The following is a 25,783-nucleotide window of genomic DNA, read 5'->3' as shown; positions in this document are numbered from 1 at the left end:
CTATGAAGGGGGAAAACCCATAATGATTACTGGCGCCTGATCGTAACAGGACTTACCACAGTAGAAGGAAGATAGGTATAGCCTGAGCTGTTTACAGGGGGCTACACTTACAAAGTGCAACATTTCTGAGGCCGTGGCCCTTTCCTGAGGACTCTATTGAATTATTGGTTGTTTTTTTTATACCCTGTGAGGGATTGTAACAGGGACTTATCCCGTCTAAAAGAGTGGTGTAGTGGGCTGAGGAATCCAGCAGAGAGCTGGTTAATTGCAGCCAAAGTCAATTAACCAGTCTCCACCTGGCTAATCAGACATGTTGAAAGGCCTCCTGCTGAAACTGCAGGAGAGAAACACTTGAGCACAGTTACCACTGTGTTGCTAAAACAGACGTTGTCTTGAACAAAGGGCTGTGCTGACATCAAGACACCAGGAACCAGACCTCTATTCCAGGGCACAGCGTACCCTGGAACCAGCCAGGGACTGGCCCCTCAGACACCAACCCAGTTGCAGAGACTGACAAAGGGCCCCTGCTTACAGGTACCTCTTTTGGAGTTTGGGGCTTATATGTTGGAAAGAGGCTTATCCTCCTAGCCCTGCAGATAGGGACTGAGGAAGTGAGTTAGCCCTTACAAAGGGATAGGCTGTTTTATTTATTTTGTGGTTTCTTCATTGTTTAAAGTGATGAGCTGAATAAAGCCATGGTTTAATTTCCCGCAAATCTGTCTTCCTGGTTGTACTTCTGCACATGTCTCTTACAGGACACTCATTCAATGGCAGCTACTTGGCTGCTTTAACATTGGCTTTGGTTACATGAGTCTTTATATATATTTGTACTTGATGTATTGTTGAGTGCTGATCCATTTTCTTTACTATGGTATGGCAATGTACATGCATAATAATGGGAAAATTTAATAAATGAAGTTGCCCCGTTCTGCTGTCTCCTAAAGAACAAAGATCTGGAAACTTAATTGGGGCAGCTACAAAATCAACATGTCATGCATCGTAGTGGTCTACAGATTGGGATTAAAGCCTATTTTTTTTGCAGTTTTGGGCAAATTAAAATAAATCTCAGCATCTTCATATTCTTTTATGTGGAGCATTTCCATTGCCACATAGTTTATAACTAACAAAAGACAGAATCACACAGCACAGTAGCTTTCACTCTATAATTTATAAATTAAAATAGCCTGAATGGAATCTGAAAAATTACAAATGTATTAAAGACAATCCATAATTCAGTGCACATTAAATATCACAAGATACATATCTTAATATCAAAAGATTTTTTTTTTTTAAACAGAAAATGTGTTGCTATAAATAATTACCACTTTTCATTGTGACTCGTACAATGTTAACATGCAGGACTTAATGTGCAAAAATGTAAATCAGAAGTCTCACTAATCTGTGACAAGACTAGTTGCATAAAAAAAATAATTAGGCAGTCAGATATATCTCTCCCATATTTTGAAATCTATTCATGTAATACAGTGAAATGTCATTGATAATAAGGTATCTTACTTGTAATATTTGATAAGTACTGAATTATGGATTGTCTTTAATAAATTTTAATTCATAAGCCATTGAGGGCAAGTTACTGTGCTGTGGGATCCTGCTTTTCTGTCTTTTTTCATCTTGTTATATAATCATGTTCAGGATTCAACACCTGTATTATTGCGGGCACCCATTATTGACCTAGAGCAGAGTATATTTCTTTATAATCTTTCTTACATTTTCAGAGTTAAAAACAAAAATCCACCTGCTTTTTTTTTTCTTCAAATATCTCTTTCCTCTCATAAATAATGTTCGTCATGACAGAAACGTAAATAAGGGGCTATTATTTACCAAAGCCACATGACTACAAATCTGCAGCAATACTAGTGCAGAAAAAACATGGTTACATCAAACATAAAAGGCATTATTACATTAGCAATAATATTAATACTATTTCATGTTAAATGTATTTAACTTCACAAATACAGCAACCCCAGCACGAATATGTACGTAAGAATGTTTTTCTCTGTATGCCCACATCTTGGCAACACTCCAGCTAATGAAATAATAATATGGAAAGGGTCTTGGCCTCTATGACTACAGGATGTAGGAGTTGGTACAACTGAGAATAAAGTGATTTGTTACATTCTAGTAATGGTTCGTAACCCCTTCAGTGCCAGGGAAGCATTACAGACTCCCCTGTCTATTAAATACATCGTATAAAATACTTAAAGCAGCATTTTACGATACAATAATTTTCCTGGTTCAGTAGATATTATAACAACACTTAGTACACTAGATAATGTACATCCACTCAATTAAATCAATATGTTTTTAAGTGAACAGAGACTCTATTAATATTATTGGAGCCATCCTATATGTAACGGTGTTCCCGCCCCGCCCACCCGCCCACCCCACCCCTAAACGCAGATAGGGGAAGTTACAGGGTTTGTGTGGTGCATACCTGCTGGTAACAAGAGGGCTGAGTCGTCTGCGATGACTTTGGGACACAGGAACAGGCTTCTGGGGTCCATACCCCACATAATACTTAGCAGTGCAGTGCCTCCATCTGCCGTAGGCTCCAGGGATATGGAGATGATCTCCCATGGCAGAACTTGTACCTCTCACCCCAATTAGATCACACACCAGACCGGAGGCATATTGCAAACAGGAACGGTTTATTACTACACACTTTGCAGTAACACAACAGCTACTCAGCAGTCTTCTGCCGGATACAGTCTCTTTAGATCAGCTCTCACTGGAGATGGTCCCAGGAACGTTAATACAGGCCAAGGGCACCCGCAGCCGTCCTAGCTCTTCCCCACCTCCCTAGCGGAGGCAGAGGTATAATCACACTTACTCCTCCCCGCAGGGAAGAGCACATGGGTAGGCCCCAATCTCAGGCTCCCAGTGGTGTGACCTGCCTTCCTCAGAGGGAAGGAACAGCCCCCAAATTTAGGGCGGTCCTGCCCTTAAGTACAGTCAGAAGGAGGGCACCCCGTTGTGCCAGCTACAACAGGATGTACCACCCCCTGCTGTCACACAAGTGCAGTACCAAAGGTGAAGGGGAAAACCCCATACCAACTACTGGCAAGCCTGTAAATACCAGGGTTTACTGCCAGCCCATTGGGTAGAATAGTAGCCAGGGAGTACCCCGCTACGTATAATTACAGTGCCTCACTGCCAGGGTTGTCACCACTCTGGGTTTGACCTGGAGACTATGGGTTTCGGTTAGGTATTTCCCGGCTACAGGTTTAGATTTGAAATCTCCAGGCAAAACAGGGCTGGCTAGGATGTTTGCAGAGCTCAGTGCAGGAACATGCGTGGAGCCTCAGCTCTTACCACTTTCGGCGGCGGCATCATCTGGTGCCATCTCTCCCTGCACAGTCCCATCAACATGGCTCTGTGACGTCAAATAGAGTTGTAACGTAGCAGCGCTGCCATGTTGTCATGGCAATTCAGTGTTGCAGAGCGTCCAGTTATGGCAACGTGGCGTCACATGATGTCCCGTTGTCATGGCAAAACGATGACATTCGACATCGAGGCACCATGTTGACAGGACCATGCAGGAGGAGATGCTGGAAGATGCCGCCACCGGAGAAGGTAAGAGAGGTAAATATCTAATAAATTAATTTAAAAAATTGAATTGTAAAAATTCTCCAGGTTAGCTATCAACAGACGGTGGCAATCCTGTCACAGAAGTCCAGTAAAAGTATACCAAAAAGATAACTACTGTATTAAAAAACAACATTAAGTACTGACGCGATATGATAACCACCCGATATAAATCTGCACTGACATTTTTCGTGACCTTTGGTGTTTTAGGTCGCTGCTTGGAACACCTGGGGGTTAGTTCTTAAAGTTTTCCAGCTGCAAAAGTGGGGGCGAAAAATTAGCACCAGATCCATCAAGAAAAACTTTTCATTGGTTGGTTGACATCTATACCACCCATTGCTGCCTACACACTGAGGTGCAGTTTGGGTTCCTATTAAGTGTGTGCACTCCCTCCAGTTTAGGACACTATACTGCCTGGGATTTGTCAAACTTTTTTGTAAGCAGTAGTCTGATGAGTAAGCAAAAGATGTATTAATTAAGGGGGAACCGCTGTCTTCATGGATCTCCAGTATGTTGCAAGTTGGAACTAAACTTTTAGAAGGCTATTCCCACCTCATAAATTGGTGGTGTGCTAAATGCCTGTGGCCCTGTAATATGTATGGTAATACAATCTCTTTTTAGCAAGTACTGAAATGTAGTTTACAATGAAAAAGTTGTGTCATTTATTCCATTGCTTGTGAGTTTTTGTCTTGAGAAAGCAAAGTTCATTACCTATTGTGCCAACAACTTACGGTATCTTACCAATATTTTACAATAAACATCTTTAGATACAGTATGTTTCTAAAGTCTCACAAGTTCAGAGAATACATCAACACCCATTACATTTTAAATTAAAGCTAAAACATAAATGATAAATAATAAATTATCCCACCCTATATCTATTCTTGTTGAAAGCCATGAAAGGTTTACTGTTAGGAAGCATAATGAAAATTCCGGAAAATATTCAGTATTTTAATAAACCTGTCACACAAACACTTAATTTTAATTGCAAGTGTACCTTAAAATACAAAGAATTGTTTTTTATGGTGGATCAAGACCTGGCTTTTATGTTTGTCCAGAAGGTGAGATTATTTGAGAACCATCCTCTCTGGGATGATGGGGTGATTGAAATATAGCGTCACAACTTTTTTAATATATATAGTTGATGCCTACGGAGATGTTCCTGGACAAGTTGGACATTTTTTTTAATGGTCTTTAAGATTATCCGAGAAAATCAGGATATCATCCAGATAGGCAACCACTAACTGGTCCAGGGAGATCTCGAGGAGCATCATTGATGAAGTGCTGAAAAGTGTCAGGAGCGTTGCAGAGGCCGGAAAGGTATGACTAAGATTTCAAAGAGTTCATTGCGTGTTTGGAAGGCAGTTATCCACTTATCTCTGATATGAATTAATTTGTAAGCTCCCCGGAGGTTCAGCTTTGTAAAGTTCTTGGCAGATCTTAACCTTTCCAGAAGTTCTGGGATCAAAGGAAGTGGGTATCTGTTTTTAATTGTGATGTTATTCAGAAATCAATGCAAGGGTGTAAAGCACCATCTTTTTTTTCCAACAAAGACGAGAGCAGCCCCAGAAGGAGAAGTACAGGGTCAAATTAAACCTTTAGAGAGATTCTATTGTAAGTACTCTTATTCTGACTCCTGCACACTGTGGCAAGTGATAGAGACAGGTAGTTTAACTCACTCCCCATAGATGCACATCGAGTGCTTCGTATCTTTTGTGCTTTTATTGCAAAACAACAACAATAACATAAGGGAGGAAAACTGGGCAAGTGACAAAAGTGAGGGAGAGGTCAATTAAGATAATTCTACCAGGAGATGGGACAAGTGACTGCTCCGGAAGGCTGTTTGTTCCAAAAGGAAACATGCTTGTCTGGGCTAACAGGGAATACAGCTAGGACTAAGCCATATAGCAGGGGGAGCAAGGAACAACTCAACTATCTGAGAGAAAGGGACGTTGCCAAGGCAACTGGCTGAAAAGCCACAAGGGAAAGCAATATTTGTTGCAAACTTATACTGAGGAGTGCTGGCGCCTCAGAACAGGAAAACATGCTATGTTGTTCCAGGACACTCTCTGACGATTTGTAGCTCAGTTACATATACATAGTAAGTCAATAAGGATCACAACTGTGATCCAAAATAGCAGCACAGTAAATAAAAAAATTAACGATTTACTAAGTCCAATAAGCAAACATTAAGCCTGACGTTTTGGTCCCCAGGAGGACCTTCTTCAGGGGTAACTAAATTGCTCACAACCACACTATTTAACCCCAAATTTAGCATTAAGGAGAGTGAGAGGGGAGGGTTAGTGTTGCAAAGCAACAACTGGTGAGTGACAGAAGTCACTGTGAATGGAAAGAAGTGAAAAAACATAGAGGGTAGGGCAGGGACTAGGCAACAGCGCTGACATGTGAGGTGACATTATACAGTAGACCAGTGTTTTCTAACCAGGGTTCCTAGGAAACCATGGGTTCCATGGGCATCTCTAAAGGGTTCCCTGTAATTTTTAAATTGTATCAAATACAGAAGAATTTACAATGCATCTGATCTCAGAGAGGGGTGGGGTTCGCTGTTAGAGACAGTTGGGGTTCCTCAGAATTTCACATAGGGCTCCTTAACCAAAAAAGCTTGAAAACCACGGCAGTAGGCAGTACAAAGGCAAAACATAGACAAGTAGGCAATCACAACACTATAGTGAAACACAAACTGTGCAAGGACATCAGCAAGCAATATCATCAAATACATAATGTGCAATAAAGCTTAATTGTACTTCAATAATGTATCTCTGTGGGCAACGTTATCCTCTATCACGGACTTTTGACTTTATTGTCAAACCTGTTTAACACCCTTTCAAATTTCCACAAAGTTTCGGGATTTCAAATTGACAACAATATGTCAGAAACCCTAAATATTAATTTAGGAAGGACACAGTTAAATTACTAGAGACAACATTTGACTTTAAATGTCAAACTAAGGCCATTAAATACTTAGGAGTACTTATTACTAAAGCTTACCACTCTAGAGGATGACTTAAAAGCTTGGAATGAGTTTAAAATTTCATGGATGGGAAGAATCTAATCAAAATTAACCTTCTTCCACGCTTATTATATGTCACGCTGTGCTGCCCGCAGACCAGACTAACCCCCAATACTGAGGTGGAAAGTGAGTAACCACTCACCCGCAGTAGTGAGAGCGTGCCCGGAGTGTGGATTGGCTGCGTGGACAAGGCCAGGGGTACCAGGGTAGAGTACTTGCCAGATCCGGGCGTGGAGAGGGTGCCGTAGTAGGGTCCGTAGCCAGAGGTCGAGGATAACAGATTTCCGGGAAGTAGGGGTCGAGGTGCCGAGATCAAGGGGTTCGAGAGGTAAGCGGTGGTCGTGCGGAAGCCGAGGTCGTAGAGCCAGAGTGGGGGAGGAAGACAAGCCGATTCGGTAACGAAGCTGGAACAGAGGGAGAGCTAGACACAGTGAGTAACAGCACAAGACAGAAAAACTATGCAGAGCGAGGCTGGAGAGGAATCACCGGGGTTATAAAGTGAGAAGGACCAATGGGAGGAAGAGGCGGAGCAGAGGCGCGCCCAGGAGCTCTTTGTGATAGGGTAGGGTTTAATGGCTTGGTTTGTTGCCGGAGGATGGTGGGAGGAGCTGAGCCTGAGAGCGGAGATGGCCGGGGGGCGGAGTTACCCGGCTGATGCAGTGCATATATTAAGTTGCGCGGTGTGCGCCCTGCAAGCGGAGCGGGCGTGAGTCCGGCGTCGGTGGCGTGCGTGCGAGCCGCGGGGGGCAGAGGAACGGGCCAAGGTGCCCAGCAGGAACGGAGGAGGTCGCAGCCAGCGGTACAGGTAGGGAAGAGCAGCGCCGAGGGCGGCGTGTGCCCCGAGTCCTGACATTATATCTATTCCAAACACTCCTAGTGCCTATACGCATTAAAAATTTACAATCACAAATCACTAAATGTATTTAGAATAAAAAAAGGTCAAGGATAAGTAGGTGAATCCTTACTATCCCATCAGGAACGGGAGGTCTGGCTCTTCCCTGACTCATATCTTATAGAACTGCACAAGCAGATCAATTGGTATTTTGGAACTAAAACCCCAAGCTGAGAAGATGGGTCGCACTTGAGCCAGTCTTATCAACCCAGGCTGATCTAAGCAAGATAACACGGTTGCCACTTCAGATCAGAAGAGGAGTTGGGGAGGCATTATTCACAATGGCTCACTTACTAAAATCTGAGAAACAATCAGATTGAAATTCTCACTAACATCTAAATTGTCCTCTATGACCCCCCCCCCTCCCCCTCCTGGGCGGTTTAGGACATTTGGTTGCGGCCATCTTACCGTGGAAAAATATCCACCTGCGTTTTGCCACCAGTGACATTGCCGCAGGGATCCTCTGCCAATGGCCGTTTTGCTGCTAAGGTAAGTCACTAACTTTAGCCCTTACCCTAAAACCCCCTATTCTTAACCCCTAATACTAAAGCTACCCCATACCCTAAAAACCTTAACCCCTTACACTAAAACCCCTAAAGCTAACCCCTTCCATAACCGTTTAAACCCCTAAAGTTAACCCCCTAACTACTAAAACACCTTAAGTTAACCCCTACCCTAACCTAAATCTTACCTTTTCATTAAAGTGGTCGGAGACGAACGGTCAGTATCGGAGTGGTTGCGGCAGAGGGTCCCTCTGCAGCCAAATGCTGGCGGGGACTTGGTCACAGCAAGACAGATGTGACCAAATGTCCCATTCCACTTCTGGCGTAACAGCAACTTCCAGCCAGTTGTGCCGGACCAATCCTTTTTCCTCTGACTTGGGGGCGGGAATTGCAAGACTATGCGACTATACGGGGAATCTTACTGTTGCTCTAGGCAATTTGATTATTTCCACAGAGAAAAAGGTATCCCAAATAGCGAATTAAGAGCGTTTATCTCTTGCAATTCCCCCCTTCTCCATAAGACCCAGTTCGAGAGACTATGCCTGGGTTAGGCAGACTCACAGAAATGTATCTTCCAATGATACAGGTACGTTGTCTCCAGAAAATGACTTAGACTTTAGGCCAAATCTACTGTATATCTCAGTGGGAAACAGATCTTAATAAGGAATTAGATGGGGAGGGCTGGGAGGACATTTTTGAAGCTACAGTCAAGAGTTCTATTTGTACTTTTATAAAAGAAAACACGTACATTTAAGATCTTATAAGGTGGTGGCTCACTCCTCTGAGGCGGTCTAGGATTGTCCTAGGTTACTCCCCTCTTTTCCCCAAAGGCTGTAGAGGTCTAGCCTCCTTTATCCATATGTGGTGGCCCTGCCTAAGGATAGCACATCTCAGAGAAAATGAGAGATTGGATACAAAGAATATTACATCTAGATATCCCTCTAGATCCCTGAATGTTTCTCTTAAGCAGACCCTATAAAGATCTGTCAAGGGCTGAAAACAAGCTAATATCCAACATTGCAATAGCGACCAGAATAGGAATAGCAGCATTATGGACACCAAATGACATCCCATCAATGGCCAAAATCCATAATAAAATGTGGTAGCTTTGCCAAATGGAAAAAATTATATGTTAAATGAACAATTCCTATTATGTTCCAAATTTCAGAAAGTCTGGCAACCCTAGATAGCACACTCTGTGTAACTATAACCTGCAACTTGTGAGCACCCGTACTGCATCATTTGCACACACACCTCTGTCTGTGTTTGGCGCCAAGCCGGATCGCCGAGGAAAGGGCGCTGTGCTGTGTAGGTGTGGGACGTGCGACGGATCGAAACATAGCCTACTGTGAAACTTGGGTCTTCGGTAAATTCTATTGAAGTTGGAGCAAAGCAACGCGGAGTTGAGAAAGAGCTAGTTGAGGGCTGCGGGGACATCGAGGTGAAGGTACACTGCAACTGAAGAGGTAACTAGTACAGACGGACGCCGCTAGAGATCTGCAGTCATAGGAAGCAGACCCAATCTCAAAATCGGATAGAAACCAACAGCAGAGGGCCGCGCCATTGCCGACAAGAGTCCGTGAGTGCATTAACTGTTACCGGCATAGGTACCCATAAAATCACCTTAAATGCAGCACTATCACCACCAACAATTCAACATAGCTATCAGCAGAGAATTACTCTACACAGCATATCTATATCTCTTTGGTGACAGCACTCCAACATTTCTTATTGAATATACGAATATTTTCAAGAAGACACCACACTCAAAACCCTAGGTCACCAGGTATAACTGTATCTGGTGTAAAAATTCACACAGACTACAACTCACATCTCCCTGGACAAAAGAAACCAATAACACAGCGAGGTGTTTACTGTGTTCAACATCAACACAAATTGCAATCCAATCCTGGAAATACTGCTGGAGTTAGCCATTTTTGTTATACAGAGGGGTTACTTTTTTTCCAGACCTGGTCCAGTTTGTGGGCACATTTGTCTTGTATTATTTTAAAAGTATATGATATTATGCGGGTTGATTAAGCTTAATCAAGTTATAAGGTTCTGTATGTAATACACTTCCACACATGGAAGGTTCTTCTTTTTTGTGCTTATTTTAGCATATTTTAATAAATAATATTTGTTTTAAATCAGTATACTGCTTATTCTGAAAAAACTTGGCACACCATAGCACTTCTAGATCTCATCAGTAACATTTATGCGCTAGAGTGTTTTTCTTTTTCTAGCACATTTTGTGGAGGTGTGGGATCCTCCACTTCATTTGGGCAGCAAAATATATCACTTTAAATATTATATATTATTCAAATTCACATTTTAGCGCCTTGATTTTTCTTTTGAACATTAATTGATCCTCTAAGTAAAGCGATAATCCAATTTCCCTTTCCCGTTAACTCTTAGATAAATCAATATACAAGCATTGTACTTGTACTTATACTATCCTGATGTATAAAACAATTGCATAACAAAGATTAACTTAAAAGTGACTGTATACTATCTTACTGAGAACCACAAATGTATGACAATGCTATAAATGTACCCTCCTGCCCCTCCCTACCCCCTCCTGCCCCTCCCTACCCCCTCCTGCCTAATTTGTCCACATTATTATTTATATGCCCACCTCCCAATCTGTATGTTTTACTTAATTATGTTACAGCTGTAAAACTTTCATTGTAACAAATAAACAAAAGACACCCTGTGGGCAGCACTCGTTGTATGCAAATATGAATTGGTGATAGATTTAAAATTAAAATGCTTTAATAGTATAATTTAAAATAAATGTCAAAATTGTTGAAAGAATGGACAACTGACTGTGGTGACAAAATACAAAAAACAGACAAAAATATATACAACACTATAACTGAGATCATGGGGTAGAGGTGGAGTACCCACCTAACTGCTGATTAGCAGAGATGAACAATCAAGGACTGAATAGTCAACCCCCTAGTTCAGCAATGACAAGGTTAAAAAGCCTGTAAAGTAAATACAGGTGACGGAGAACTACCCATGCAAAGGTATATACCAATGTGCTATGCACAATGGGTGACAATAAAGTGAAAACTCACTGATGGTAGTTTGATAGTCCACAATGTAATAAAGACTCTGATAGTGGGGAGTACCCTCAGTGAAGGGTTAAAGCAAGCCTAGCTATAGAAAAATAGATTTGATAGGCAATGTGTTATTTAATAGTGTGCACAAGAGCTCACAAAGTGTGGTGCTTGGCTCTGGGGCACGGATCTAGTCCGTATCCAGTTATAGCCCCCTAGTATAAATGTGCCACTTATAAATGCTTAATGATACCTCACAAAATACATTGGTCAGTCAGTGACTATCAATAGCTAGGTGCACAAGAGCTTCCAAAATGTATTTTACAGCTCTGGGGCACGGATCTAGTCCGTATCCAGTTATGGCCCCCTAATTCAAATGTGCCACTATAGCAGATAAGTAAACAGACTGTGTTTGCTCACTATGTTTTCACAGTCTGTTTACTTATCTGCTATAGTGGCACATTTGAATTAGGGGGCCATAACTGGATACGGACTAGATCCGTGCCCCAGAGCTGTAAAATACATTTTGTAAGCTCTTGTGCACCTACTGTAGCTATTGATAGTCACTGACTGACCAATGTATTTTGTGAGGTATCATTAAGCATTTATAAGTGGCACATTTATACTAGGGGGCTATAACTGGATACGGACTAGATCCGTGCCCCAGAGCCAAGCACCACACTTTGTGAGCTCTTGTGCACACTATTAAATAACACATTGCCTATCAAATCTATTTTTCTATAGATAGGCTTGCTTTAACCCTTCACTGAGGGTACTCCCCACTATCAGAGTCTTTATTACATTGTGGACTATCAAACTACCATCAGTGAGTTTTCACTTTATTGTCACCCATTGTGCATAGCACATTGGTATATACCTTTGCATGGGTAGTTCTCCGTCACCTGTATTTACTTTACAGGCTTTTTAACCTTGTCATTGCTGAACTAAGGGGTTGACTATTCAGTCCTTGATTGTTCATCTCTGCTAATCAGCAGTTAGGTAGGTACTCCACCTCTACCCCTAGATCTCAGTTATAGTATTGTATATATTTTTGTCTGTTTTTTGTATTTTGTCACCACAGTCAGTTGTCCATTCTTTCAACAATTTTGACATTTATTTTAAATTATACTATTAAAGCATTTTAATTTTAAATCTATCACCAATTCATATTTGCATACAACGAGTGCTGCCCACAGGGTGTCTTTTGTTTATTTGTTACAATTCTGCTCCTTCCCCTTATTGCACCGTTGTCGATTCTTTTTGATTAGAGGCTGATGCGAGGGTTTCTACCCCTTTCCCCTTCCCCATTGTTGTGTAAAACTTTCAATAAACACCAAGTCAAAAATAAATGTAAAAAATCACCATGTTTTAACATTCTTGTTAATACCCCACTTATAAAGGTCACCAGGAGATGCAAGCATTCAAAATATTAAGTGTCAAGCTGTCCCTTTAGCCCAGTGCAGGGTAATGGTTCCCTCTGTAATCGCAGATGCTAGAGTTAAAGAAAAACACTTGCCCAGTATGCAAGACACTAACATTATATGAAGTCAACTCATATTGACTTCTGGGTGGGAGGGGAATCACTGCTTCAAAGAAACTGTTTCTTCCATCAACATAATACATGTACATAATGGACATCCAGAAATGTAGCCCCCTGGTATCCGTTACTTACAGTATGCCATTTGCGTTTGAGAAAGGCCCTTAAGGCCGAAACGTTAACTATTGGCTAATAAATTTTCTATGCAGAAATATGCAATGCCCAGGTTTTTTCCTTTCATACATGATATTGGGAGTACCTAGCAGAGGTACCAGGAGCACCGGTATTTATATCATTTTTTTTCCCTTGGGGAGTGTAACATTACCCTTCAAACCGTAACCATCCGTTACTTCCCAACATAATTATGTTTTCCCTGTATATTTAATCACTGCATCATCACCTTTATAGTCCAAATGGTAGTCATCTTTTCTGTCTTTCATGGAGTAGGCCGATGGTCCTGCGGTCTGCAAAACATTAAGCAAGAGCAAAATTAAGAATATTTGTCACCAGAAAAGTGGACCTCTTGGGGCTGTTTTATTAAGCGTCATATCAGACAAACCTCATTGCATAATCTTGTTTATCTGCAGTAGCTATGCAGTGGCTGCAGTGGCTACAGTAGCTATGTCACAAGCTGTCTCATTGCAATTACAGGCATACCCCGCATTAACGTACGCAATGGGACCGGAGCATGTATGTAAAGCGAAAATGTACTTAAAGTGAAGCACTACCTTTTCCCACTTATCGATGCATGTACTGTACTGCAATCGTTATATACGTGCATAACTGATGTAAATAACGCATTTGTAACAGGCTCTATAGTCTCCCTGCTTGCGCACAGCTTCGGTACAGGTAGGGAGCCGGTATTGCTGTTCAGGACGTGATGACAGGCACATGCATGAGCTGCCGTTTGCCTATTGGGTCATATGTACTTACTCGCGAGTGTACTTAAAGTGAGTGTACTTAAAGCGGGGTATGCCTGTACTGTGCAGAACTTGAGTAGCATGTGATGAAAAATCAATTGTATCCGACCCCTTTATTAATGCGCACACAAGAATAATTTGGGCAAAAGATGATTTTTGGGGGGAGAATGATCATTAAAATAAATTCAATTAATACATTTTTTTTTAACTTTTTGAGATGGGAATGGAGGTGGGATTTATGCATAGGTAGTATACACTAAATCTCATAAGATATACAATAATTGACCTTACATATACATTTACCTTACCTTACATACATAAACGTATTTGTCATCTACCTGCAATGCATTGCAGGCTCATAGAAAGGACTGATTATTTTTATTTTTGTACCAGCTTGCTTTAATTAAAGGCTCAGTCTCTCCTGGAACTGGAAGCACTGCAATTTAATTAGCACAGAAAAAAAATATATGCCAAGTTTGTAAATTAGTTTAGTAATTACTTACTATTATGTTATTATGATTGACAATTTTTTTTAAAAAAATTCAGGTTTTTTTTTTACACATATTGTATCTTTTCTTGAGTTTTAAAAAAATCCTAACCTAGAGTATCAGAAAGCCTGGCTGGGGTGACAGTGGTCAAAGTAGGTTCACATTCTGCTGTCCTTCCTGTCACTAATTACTTCCTCTGCTGAACTGTCCTTTGGTTGTTATTTATAGTTTTGATCTTCTCTTTTTTTTTACATTTTTCTGCAATAGTCATTTTCATGTTAGAAATTTCCTGTCCAGCTGTAATACATTTATTCCTTTGATTAACTTTAATGTCATCTCTAATTAGTTAAAAAAAACAGATTTAGATATTTATATAGTGATTCATTTTTTGTTTCCTTTTTTCTTTCCATATTCCTAATAGTCTTCATGGAGAATGGCAATGGTAACATGGACTGCGTGATTAATGCAGGTTTGTGTCATGGTAATATAATATACATCTTCATTATATCATTTGATAGTGCTATGTTTTAGATGTACAAAGTAAATATTGGAAGGTGCTCACATGTTATTTTCTGATTTGCTTTCTGCATACATGGACCTCCCAAAACTGCTTCTCGAACTGTGATCAACTAAAGCTTACTGTCTTAGTTTACAGAATGTAAAATATCCGCAGCCTACCAGAGAGATGTATCGTGATACTGTAAAATACTTGTCGTCCAAGCATGGGGGCGAGAAAATGACGTTTTTGTAGCAGTTTATTTAATTAGACACGTTGGCTTTTCCTACATATCGTACAATGTGTAGGGCTTAGAATATTATAGCCCATACTGATGTAGCTAGGTTCCCCCTCTGGGATTTCCCCTTGTTCCCCTCACCTCTGCTGCGTGCGGGAAGGCGCGAGTGCTCGGCAGGCGCTGGTGGTGTGAAGGGGGGGGCTGCAGGTGGATGCTGCGGGCGACGGGATCGCCGGAGGTTCCGGCGGCTCTCTCTCTGCAGGGCGCCGCCATGGTTGCCGTGCGGGTGCATGCGTAGAGGAAGTCGCGGCAGCCATTGCAGTTAGCGCATGCGCATTACGCTAGGCGCACACGGTGGCCATAGGAAAATGCTCCGCGGGGACTACAACTCCCAGCAGCCACTGGGGCTGCAAGCACACATGATCGGACACAGCCAATGGGGCTGCCGCAATCCCCTGTGGCTAGAGTTGTTACATATCACGTTCTGGGGACCAAGGCAGTTGGAGCTTGGACACCATATGGGTAGGGTGTATGTGTGCAGGGGTCTGTGGCCCCTGTAGTAGGCCAGATTACCCCAGTAGGCCCCAGCTAGTCCCCGACTGACCTCATCTTGTGGTTACTACAGGGACAGGCCCATAAGATAGGTACACTGCCTCTATAGCATTAGGCCGTGCTTACAGTGCCGATGACGTAGCCCGAAAACAAACGCACAGCCGCCGCATGCGCTTATAGTAAGCGCGACGGAGCAAAAACTGGTAGCCGGCAAAATTTGATTTTTCAAGGGCTGTTGCCTCATGTGACGGCCCTTGAACCAATCAAATGGCCGGAAACCCGTGACGCCGCCGCCCAGCGAAATATAACTTTCGCCGGTGGCAACGGCGACGGGTGACATCACCCGTCGTCGCCATCGACAGCACTATAGGCGCGGCCTTAGAAAGTAAGGGACACAGTCAGGACGCGGCTGCATCCGTATTACAGGTGGTCTGGGACCAGACACCTGCTGCACAGAGACTATCTTCACGGTGGGACACTCCAACCGGATACCACCCCACGAGGAGGTGGACTCATCACGGACGACTTCATCGCTGGATCAGCGAATCCAATCTACCCTGTTGTCGGCATGCCCGGGTGCTGGAGCAGCCAGCAGGTACCTAAATACACCAAGTGCACCAACCGTACATTTAGGGGCAGCGCTGTCTCACACATGGGTTTGGGTGCGGGACTCTAAGGACATGGTGTTGGGAACACGGTGGTGGGTACAGCTGTGCGTGGCTTGGAGGGTAGCTGTATCTTATTAGCATTTAGTAGAAACCGTTAAGATATACATGTGTTGCAGTAAAGGTTATTATTATAATCTGTGTGTTATTATTATTGGTTTCTGTGAGGGGCTCCTCCCACTACGTTGGGATCCCTCGCAGGTGGAGGCGCTGCACCGAGGCGTTAAGTATATCACCCCAGGCTCCGAGTGGTGGAGGCTTAGGCCCTCTGTGGCCAACAGGTAGTGGCAGCACCGGTAGCCTTCCTGTTTAGGAGGAAACAGGGCTACACTAAAAAGGTGTAAGATTCTTTAGCAAGCAAAGGACGCTGGGGATGTTTAATTATTCACAGCTGATCTCTGCCTTTAAATATCAAATCAGCCTGCTGCAGCAGTGCAGACTGAAAGCCTGGTCTGGAATTGCTACTCCCCTGCGCAACTTATACAGGCTAAATTGTCACTGAACAGTCCAAACAAGGATGAAATCAGTAGACGGACTTCATTACAGGCCCTTATTTCCTTTGATAGTACCAGCACCCCATAACAAGTGTTTCAAATGTATAATTCTCTCTGTGATGCATGATGAGCATTATTTGAGTAAAAATAACATGGCATGTACTGTATTGTGTTTAATGTAAATTATTGTCCATGACAGCCAGTGAAATTCATATTAACTATACTCATTTGTACACATATTGGGTTTAAGCCATAAGGCAAAAAAATGCTTGTATGCAATAAAAAGAAAGACATTCTCCTGTTATTTCTTATTTCGCTGTACAATTGTAGCGTGTGGGAATCACCATGTTAAATGCAGTAAGAAATCACCCTCTTACTTTACAAACTTTGGGGTCTATGCACTTAGCAGCGAAAAAAAGCATTAGCCAGTTTTGGAACTAGCCATGTTTTTGGCGTGTTAAACTCGCTGTATGCTGTAAGGGCCGAATCCCTGGCGAATGAATGCGCCACCACCATTTGATAAAATGGCGAGTAACCGGTGGCAAGACGGCTGCCTGGCGAGAAGCTGCCGAGAAGCCGTCCCCTGCCGAGATATGTCTGCAGCAGAGAGAGATCCGCCGCTCTCTCTGCGCAAAGTTCGACATATTCCCGTCTTGATTACTGTAACCTCCTGCTGTCCGGCCTTCCTGCCTCTCACCTGTCTCCCCTACAATCTATCCTAAATGCTGCTGCCAGAATCACTCTACTCTTTCCTAAATCTGTCTCAGCATCTCCCCTCCTGAAATCCCTCTCCTGGCTTCCAATCAAATCCCGCATCTCACACTCCATTCTTCTCCTCACTTTTAAAGCTTTACACTCTTCTGCCCCTCCTTACATCTCAGCCCTAATTTCTCGCTATGCACCACCCCGACTCTTGCGTTCTGCTCAAGGATGTCTTCTTTCTACCCCCTTTTTATCTAAAGCCCTCTCCCGCCTTAAACCTTTTTCACTGACTGCCCCACACCTCTGGAATGCCCTTCCCCTCAGTACCCGACTAGCACCCTCTCTATCCACCTTTAAGACCCACCTTAAGACACACTTGCTTAAAGAAGCATACGAATAGCACTGTGAACATTCTGAACACATGATACATAAAGCTTGGCCCCCTGCAGACGTACTTACCAGAACTCCCTCCTACTGTCTCTGTACGTTCTCCCTACCTACCAATTAGATTGTAAGCTCCTCGGGGCAGGGACTCCTCTTCCTTAATGTTATGTTTGTCTAAAGTACTTATTCCCATGATCTGTTATTTATATTATCTGTTATTTATTTGGTTACCACATGTATTACTACTGTGAACGCTATGTACATTAATGGCGCTATATAAATATATAAATAAAGACATACAATACAATACAATATTCAAAATTATTTTATAAACCATTTTTATTCATAGTGTATATGTGCAGGGGGTCTCCGGAGCTGAACCGCATTGGTTTCAGGTCCGGGGACCCCCTGCTTCCCGAGATACAGACCCCTTTATGAGGTGCCGGTATCCCTCTGCATTTAAAGGTCCCGATCACGTGACCGCGGAATGTAAACAAAGCAGAGGGATACCGGCACCCCCTAAAGGAGACCCTCTGCACATCTACAGTATGAATAAAACACAAATATCAATACACAATCATTCCTTACCTTTGCGGCTATCTGCTATGGTAACGAAGCAGCATGAATATATTTTTAATAATACTGTACAGTGAGCAGGGGGTCCTCTGAGCTGGACCGCATTGCTTTGTGGACCAGGGACGCCCTGCTTCCCGAGTTACAGGCCCCGGTATCTGTGATCGGGTGGGCAGTGTCGCCACCATGTTTATAGCGTCCCATACGCTACGTGCCCGCAATAAAGATGGTGTCGACACTGTAACCGATGCCCCAAACCGGGGCCTGTAACTCGGGAAGCAGGGGGTCTCTGAGCCATAAATCAATGCGGTTCAGCTCAGGGAACCCCCTGCTCCCGCACAATATTATTAATATATATTAATGCTGCTTCATTATCATAGCGGATAGCCGCTAAGGCAATGAAGGGGTTAACGCATAATAGCATGTTTATTGGGGACAATTGCCCCCAATAAACATTGCAATACACACCATACAATACAGTAATGGGCAAAATAACTATTATCCACAAATGGATAATAGTGCAGTTGTCCATTTAAAATACATAAAGAACAATAAATACATTAAATACATATAGCACTCACCCATGTCCGGCTGCCACGATGAAGGCCATCCTCATTTTCATCTTGCTAATGCCCCATCCGCTTCTGCAAAACAGAAACAAGAATAAAAACATCCAATGTAATGTCCCCTAACCCCTTAATCACCATAGCGGTTATTAACCGCTACAGTCATTACGGGGTTAACCCACCCTCACCCACCACTCGGGAGGCCTACATACCCTCCACCAATAACCCCCCACCCCATGAGGCCTAACCACCCTCACCCACTACCCTCAAGGGAGGCCTACCCACATACCCTTGGGGCCAATACACCCTCCCCCCACCCCAACACATACAGTACAATAATGTGCCAAATAACTATAATCCAGAAATGATAATAGATTATTTGGCCATTATTAAACACATTAACTAGCATAGTAAAATAAAGAAACTTCTACTGACCTCATCAATAAGAAGGCCCCGTCGCCAGCATAATCCTTGTAGTCCGTTGCCAAAATAATACATTGCCAATACATTGCAATTACATTCACATATCAATGAACCCCTTAATCACCTTATCGGATACTAACCGCAAAGGTAATTAAGGGGTTAAGCCACCCTGGCCCGATACCCACCCTTCACACATTCCTTTGTACAGTGGCTTCAGCATGCAAACATTTTTTAAAAACAAAATACAATACATATATATATATATATATATATATATATAAATATATATATATATATATATATATATATATATAGTGAATGGATGAGAACAAGGCACTCCGTCAGGTAGATAAAGGTGGGTGCAAATCCTATATAAATCAAATAAGTGATACGATACCGTATGAGCGAATATCAGAGGCAGCACTCCACAAAGTTGTCAAAAAAGTTTTGTATTTAGTGAGACATAGTAACCAACGTTTCGGTCCTCCACACGGGACATTTATTTGTATATTGGTTCATCATGTGTGTGTATGTATCTCTCTCTCTCTCTCTCTCTCTCTCTCTCTCTCTCTCTCTCTCTATAAATATATATAAATATATATATATATATAGTTGCATGATGAAGCCACTGTACAAATGAATGGGTGAAAGGTGGGTATCGGGCCAGTGTGGCTTAACCCCTTAATTACCTTTGCGGTTATTATCCGATAAGGTGTTGAAGGGGTTAATTGATATCTGAATGTAATTGCAATGTATTGGCTATGTATTTTGTGGGCAACAAAAGACAAGGATGTTGCTGGCGACGGGGGCTTCTTATTGATGAGGTCAGTAGTACTTTATTTATTTTAATATGCTAGTTAATGTGTTTAATAATGGGCAAATAATCTATTATCCCTATCTGGATTATAGTTATTTTGCACATTATTGTACTGTAGGTGTTGGGGGGGTTGAGGGGGGGGGGATGTATGTATTGAATGTATAGGCCAGGTTTATTTTTTTTACATTCAGGGTTGGTTCCTTGGTTCTGCGTGAGACCTCTGGAGACCACCTGCGGTATCCTCGGGTAACTCACGGGTATCAGGCTGGTGGTTCCACGGGTGACACCTGCGGGGATGAACCGGTGGTCCCACATCTGTGGGGGCACCGCGGACCCGTAGTCTGCGGGGAAGAACCAGTGGTGCCACATCCGTGGGGGCACCGCGGACCCGTAGAGTGCGGGGAAGAACCGGTGGTCCCACATCCGTGGGGGCACCGCAGACCCGTAGTGAGCACTCGTGAGTTCCCCAGACCCCCGTGAGAACCACCCGAGGCCCCGCAGACACCTGTGGGTCTGACCCGGGGCTCCCAGACATCCGCGGGCCTACCGTGGGGACCCAATTGTGGCCCACGGTGACCCAAGGAGACCACCTGGGGGCCATGGTGCTTTGCGGGACCCACCAACAGGCCTCCAGAACCTGTGTGAAACATGTTGCTGGTACCCTGTAGGTCTGTCAGGTGACCCACCAGCCCGCCGGGGACTCGCGTGGGGCTGGGGTATGAACCCTGTATGTAAAAGGATAAATCATGTATTTATGGGGGGGCACAGGGGGTGGGTAATGTATTTGATAAATAGAATGATGTTTAATGTGGGGCTGTGTATTGTTTTTATTGTGGGTACTGGGGGTGGGGGGAGGGGGTATTGGCACCAAGGGTATGTGGGTAGGCCTCTCTTGTGGGTGAGGGTGGTTAGGCCTCACGGTGTGGGGGGTTAGTGTGGGAGGGTATGTAGGCCTCCCGAGTGGTGGGTGAGGGTGGGTTAACCCCTTAATGACTGTAGCGGTTAATAACCGCTGTGGTGATTAAGGGGTTAGGGGACATTACATTGGATATTTTTATTCTTGTGTCTGTTTTGCAGCATCGGAGGGGGCATGAACAGGATGAAGATGAGGGTGGCCTTCATCGTGGCAGCCAGACATGGGTGAGTGCTATATGTATTTAAAATGGGCACATTCACTATTATCCATTTGTGGATAATAGTAATTGTGCCCATTACTATACTGTATGTGTTAGGGGGGGGGAAGGGGTTATTTATTTAAAATTATGTATGTGTTTTGACATTAATTGGGGGAGGGGGCACGTAATTGGTACTGCAGGCCTGCGGGTAGCACCCGAGGGCCCCCGCCGGCCTATAGTATCATTGATGCTGTTAGGGGGGTATAGGGTTTGTTAGGGTAATATATATATATATATATATATATATATATATATATTATTTAGATATATTTATTTATTTATTTAGATATATTTATTTATTTCGTGTGGGGCTGTTGTGTGTGGTTTTTTTTATTGTGGGTAGCGGGGGTGGGTGAAGGGGGTATTAGCCCCAATGGTGGTTGTTTAGGGCTTGCGGGTGAGTAGCGGGAGGGCTTAACCCCTTCATGACCGTAGCGGTAAGTGCACCCGCAACCCCCCCGCAAGCCCTAAACAAGCAACAAGGGCCAAATACCCCCTTCACCCACCCCCGCTAGCCACAAAAAACCTGGCACCGCAGCTTAACCCCTTCATTGCCTTAGCGGTTAGCCGCTAAGGTAATGAAGTGGCCTTTAAATGCATTTTTCCTGCCTCGGATGCATGCCGGGGGGCTCCGGTGCTGGTATTAATGGTATCAGCTCAGGAGACCCCCGGCATCAATCCCAGCCAGGAAAAGGGCCAGAATTTTTTCTAAGTGCCGATCCGCCGCTCATCAGCAGCCTCTCACCATCAACTTGCCAACTTTTTTTGGCGTGGCTGATTCGGCTTAAAAACGCCATTCTTGAGTGGCGAATAGCGGCGCAAAGCTACTAGCCACTACTAGAATACAGCGTGGAGGAAAACATGTCTATTTTAGGCGAAAAGTGCCTTCTCGCCTCGCTAATGGCGGGAAAAAAAACCCGCCCAAAAAATTGGCGTTTTTTTTTATTCTCGCCTCGTTTTCGCCCCTTACTGAATAGGGGTAGGCATTTTTGGCGGGAAACGGGCGAGAAGTGCCTTTCCGCCGCTTACTGCATGACCCCCTTAGACCACTAGTGAAGTGTTAATATAGTTAATGAAATCCATTGGGGTTACACTTGCGATACGCAGACATCTCATTAGTAATGTTGCATTACACTTTGCAGGAGATAGTAGGGGAACCCCTGCTGCGGCCTCAGTGAGATGATGATATGAACGGTGCTTTGGGTGTAAACTGTAGTAGATATGGGAGAGAAGGAACCCAGTGTAGCACTCAGGTTCACACTCTGGGGATAAGGGAATGAATTAAAAACATAATCTTTATTATAACAACATGTATAAAATATTGGTCGAACGACGTGCTGAAGGTGAGTGGATCCTAAATAAAGATAGCCATATTGGCTCTGGATCAAAATTGATAGTGTGTGCCAGATGATTTTAATAAACCACTGGTACTGAATCAACACAGTATTCCTGATGCGGACCTGTGTGGTGGGTGATTATTCCAGGTGTGTCCGGGTAAGTACCGAGATTGCAGGTCACAAAGATATAATATATTCTAGTACTTAGTGGTAGGTGTGACCCAACTGATAGACATATAAACAAATACACTATGTATATCAGTAGTGGTAATATTCAATCAGCTATGCTCCTCTATAGAGATTTGTATGCCCCTATCAGTGTCAGAATGACCTAAGGTAACCCTCTGGGTGCTGTACTCCAGGGGTGTGTGGACCTATATTAACCTGCGTGGCTAAAGTCAGAGGTAAGTATCCTGACTAAGGTCGTGAGGGAGGTCAGTATCCCAATCGGGGAGACGCTGATAGTAGGGGGCAGGCTGGTAACTTACAAATAAAACAGAGGGCTGAGTAATGGTAAAAGCTGAAGGATAGAACCTCACAAATGCTAAGCAGCACACCAAACATGGCAAGGCAGCTGTAGTATTGCTGCAGGTAAGGTTCCTCAGTACTTATAATTCGGAGCACTATCCCTATAAACACCTTAAAGAGGCTAAGAGTGACCGTCGGGGCACTGTTGTCCTATGTAAAACTGCACTCGCAGACTACCGCATCAACTCGCGGTCTCAGAGAATCATGCGGAGGCAGTACTGATCTGCGCGTGCACGTGTGTACTAGGAGCCGACGCGCGCGTTTCGCGAGGGGCTTTTTCAAGGCGAATAGTTAGTATCATTAAGGATAGCAAGTAAACAGGAAGACAAGAGGTTAATCTTCCACAGATCCCAGGTTTCTGCACACAGGCTAATAGAATATATAGCAGGAATAAAGTGCTTGTGTTACTACAGGGAGTGGACTGAGGGGAGGATCCTGGTAATTGCACCCAGAATTGAGATAGACCAATTACCTAAAATGCCCTATGGGCAAAACAATAAACTTTTATTCAACATATATGTAGACGCACATTGTCACGACGCAATAAATCAGTGGATAATAAAAACAACTAAAACACAGGCACGGGTATATAAGGAGGTGGTGGTAGGATAAATATCAGATATACCACTGCTTAGATAGATACCTCCATTAATAGCTCCGATAGGGGTGGTAAGCGGTGAAGGTAAATATACCTAATGAAAATAGCAATAAATGCTGGTGAATCACCTGAAGCCTGGGAGGGTGTAATGGGTGTCTGTTATGCAGCTAGTATGGTAGTCTGCGGCTGTGGCAAGCTGTATGTAGGCAAAACGTTCAGGCAGTTCAAAAAGAGAATCCTCGAACATCTGGGTTCCATTCGGAACGCCGCAGACACTCCTGTGGCACGTCACGTAATAAGTGAACACAACGGGAACAGTGACCAACTAATCTTTATTGGCATACAACACATCCCATGGGGCCAACGTAAGGGTAATTGGGACAAGGCACTACTACAGACTGAGTGTAAATGAATATACATGCTTAATACACTCAGTCCCATCGGCCTCAATGAGGGGTTTATTTACAAGTCATACCTGTAACCTCTGCAGCACATTACACCGGATTGGGATCCAGGTATACAGTTTAAATATAGAGTCCGTTTTGACCTACGGGGCGGATGCCATAGGTTAGAACAGTCCTACACCCTCTACCAACGTACTACCATGCCAAGTTCCACAGCCCATTTACATTTATAACAATATCTATAATTATTAGTTGGCCCCTAGTCAGTATACACGGAGGGACTTTACCTATATCCATCTGGTTATTTATTCCTCCATCTACATATACTATAGCTCTAGATGTTCAGTACACTGTCTCATATAACCACCCTATATATCAACACTCAGGCTTTTTGTGCCATACTTACCATCCACTGAGCGTTATACCTAGTGCACACTGAGTTAATCATACGCCTGGTGAGTAACGTGGCTACGGATTCGATGCCTTATTATCTGACAACTCACCTACCTGGCAAGTCTGTAGCATCTAAGGGTTATACAAGAAGAAAGACAGAGACAGCCATACCAAGGCACATGTTATATTTTATTTTATTTAATCCGTTTCCTTTGCCCAACCGCAATATGACTTACAGCATATCAAGGGTTTAAGCATCAATAGTCCTCCAATACCCCTCGAGCGCTACGATACGCTCTTTAGACTGTCCATCACAACAGTGGAGTGTGATTGGGGAGTTCTCCAGTCACGCCCCTTCATATGTATACAAATAAGATCTACCATGACTCAGTAGAGACCTCCTCCCTTGAGAAAGCGCCAGCCCCCGAGCGCGAAACGTACGTCGGGATGACGTCATCGCGTTGACGTCGGAGGTCACGGGTGAGATCGCTCCTTTACAGGGAAGGGAGGGTGTCAGTTGCTGTACCGGGTACTCTTAGCCGCAGCTACTTTGCCAGATTCTGAGCATTATACCGGCCTTTGCCGCTGCCTGTGAGACAGGAGAGTAGGGACTGCATAGGCTGCACGGGGTGACATTGCAATCGATAGAGCAGTGTGTAACGCAGCCGCATTGATCTGCAGCTCTCATGACCCACATTGACTGAGGCTCATTCCTCCGGTACTACCATACTAGCTGCATAACAGACACCCATTACACCCTCCCAGGCTTCAGGTGATTCACCAGCATTTATTGCTATTTTCATTAGGTATATTTACCTTCACTGCTTACCACCCCTATCGGAGCTATTAATTGAGGTATCTATCTAAGCAGTGGTATATCTGATATTTATCCTACCACCACCTCCTTATATACCCGTGCCTGTGTTTTAGTTGTTTTTATTATCCACTGATTTATTGCGTCGTGACAATGTGCGTCTACATATATGTTGAATAAAAGTTTATTGTTTTGCCCATAGGGCATTTTAGGTAATTGCTCTATCCCAATTCTGGGTGCAATTACCAGGATCCTCCCCTCAGTCCACTCCCTGTAGTAACACAAGCACTTTATGCCTGCTATATATTCTATTAGCCTGTGTGCAGAAACCTGGGATCTGTGGAAGATTAACCTCTTGTCTTCCTGTTTACTTGCTATGTTAGTACCATCCCTTTGCACCGGTTACATTATCTGCTATCTGGTGAGCGGTGTACTATCAGTTATTTTATATATCATTAAGGATACCCTGCAGGTAGGCAGGTATATATAGGGCCCCCAGTGATGACGTCATGAGTTAACCCCTGGTGTGCCATGATATGCTTGGTCCTGTGATGAAGCACAGTGAGTATGCCAATGTTTATGACTGCA

The 25,783-nt window shown here is 43.5% G+C and overlaps 1 protein-coding gene across 2 annotated transcripts in view; it reads right to left on the bottom strand.

The window, feature by feature from the left end:
• LOC142463472 (uncharacterized) overlaps positions 1 to 25,783 on the bottom strand; it is a 233,811-nt gene that overhangs the window by 38,399 nt on the left and 169,629 nt on the right. For both annotated transcript variants that reach the window (XM_075566294.1, XM_075566301.1), the window contains exon 13: positions 13,029 to 13,092. In XM_075566294.1, the coding sequence (XP_075422409.1) occupies positions 13,029 to 13,092 (64 nt within the window). The remainder of the gene's footprint in view (positions 1 to 13,028; positions 13,093 to 25,783) is intronic.

This window comes from Ascaphus truei, chromosome 1, assembly GCF_040206685.1.
Source record: "Ascaphus truei isolate aAscTru1 chromosome 1, aAscTru1.hap1, whole genome shotgun sequence".
Classification (NCBI taxonomy): Eukaryota; Metazoa; Chordata; class Amphibia; order Anura; family Ascaphidae; genus Ascaphus; species Ascaphus truei.
This window is presented reverse-complemented; position numbering and strand designations above follow the sequence as displayed.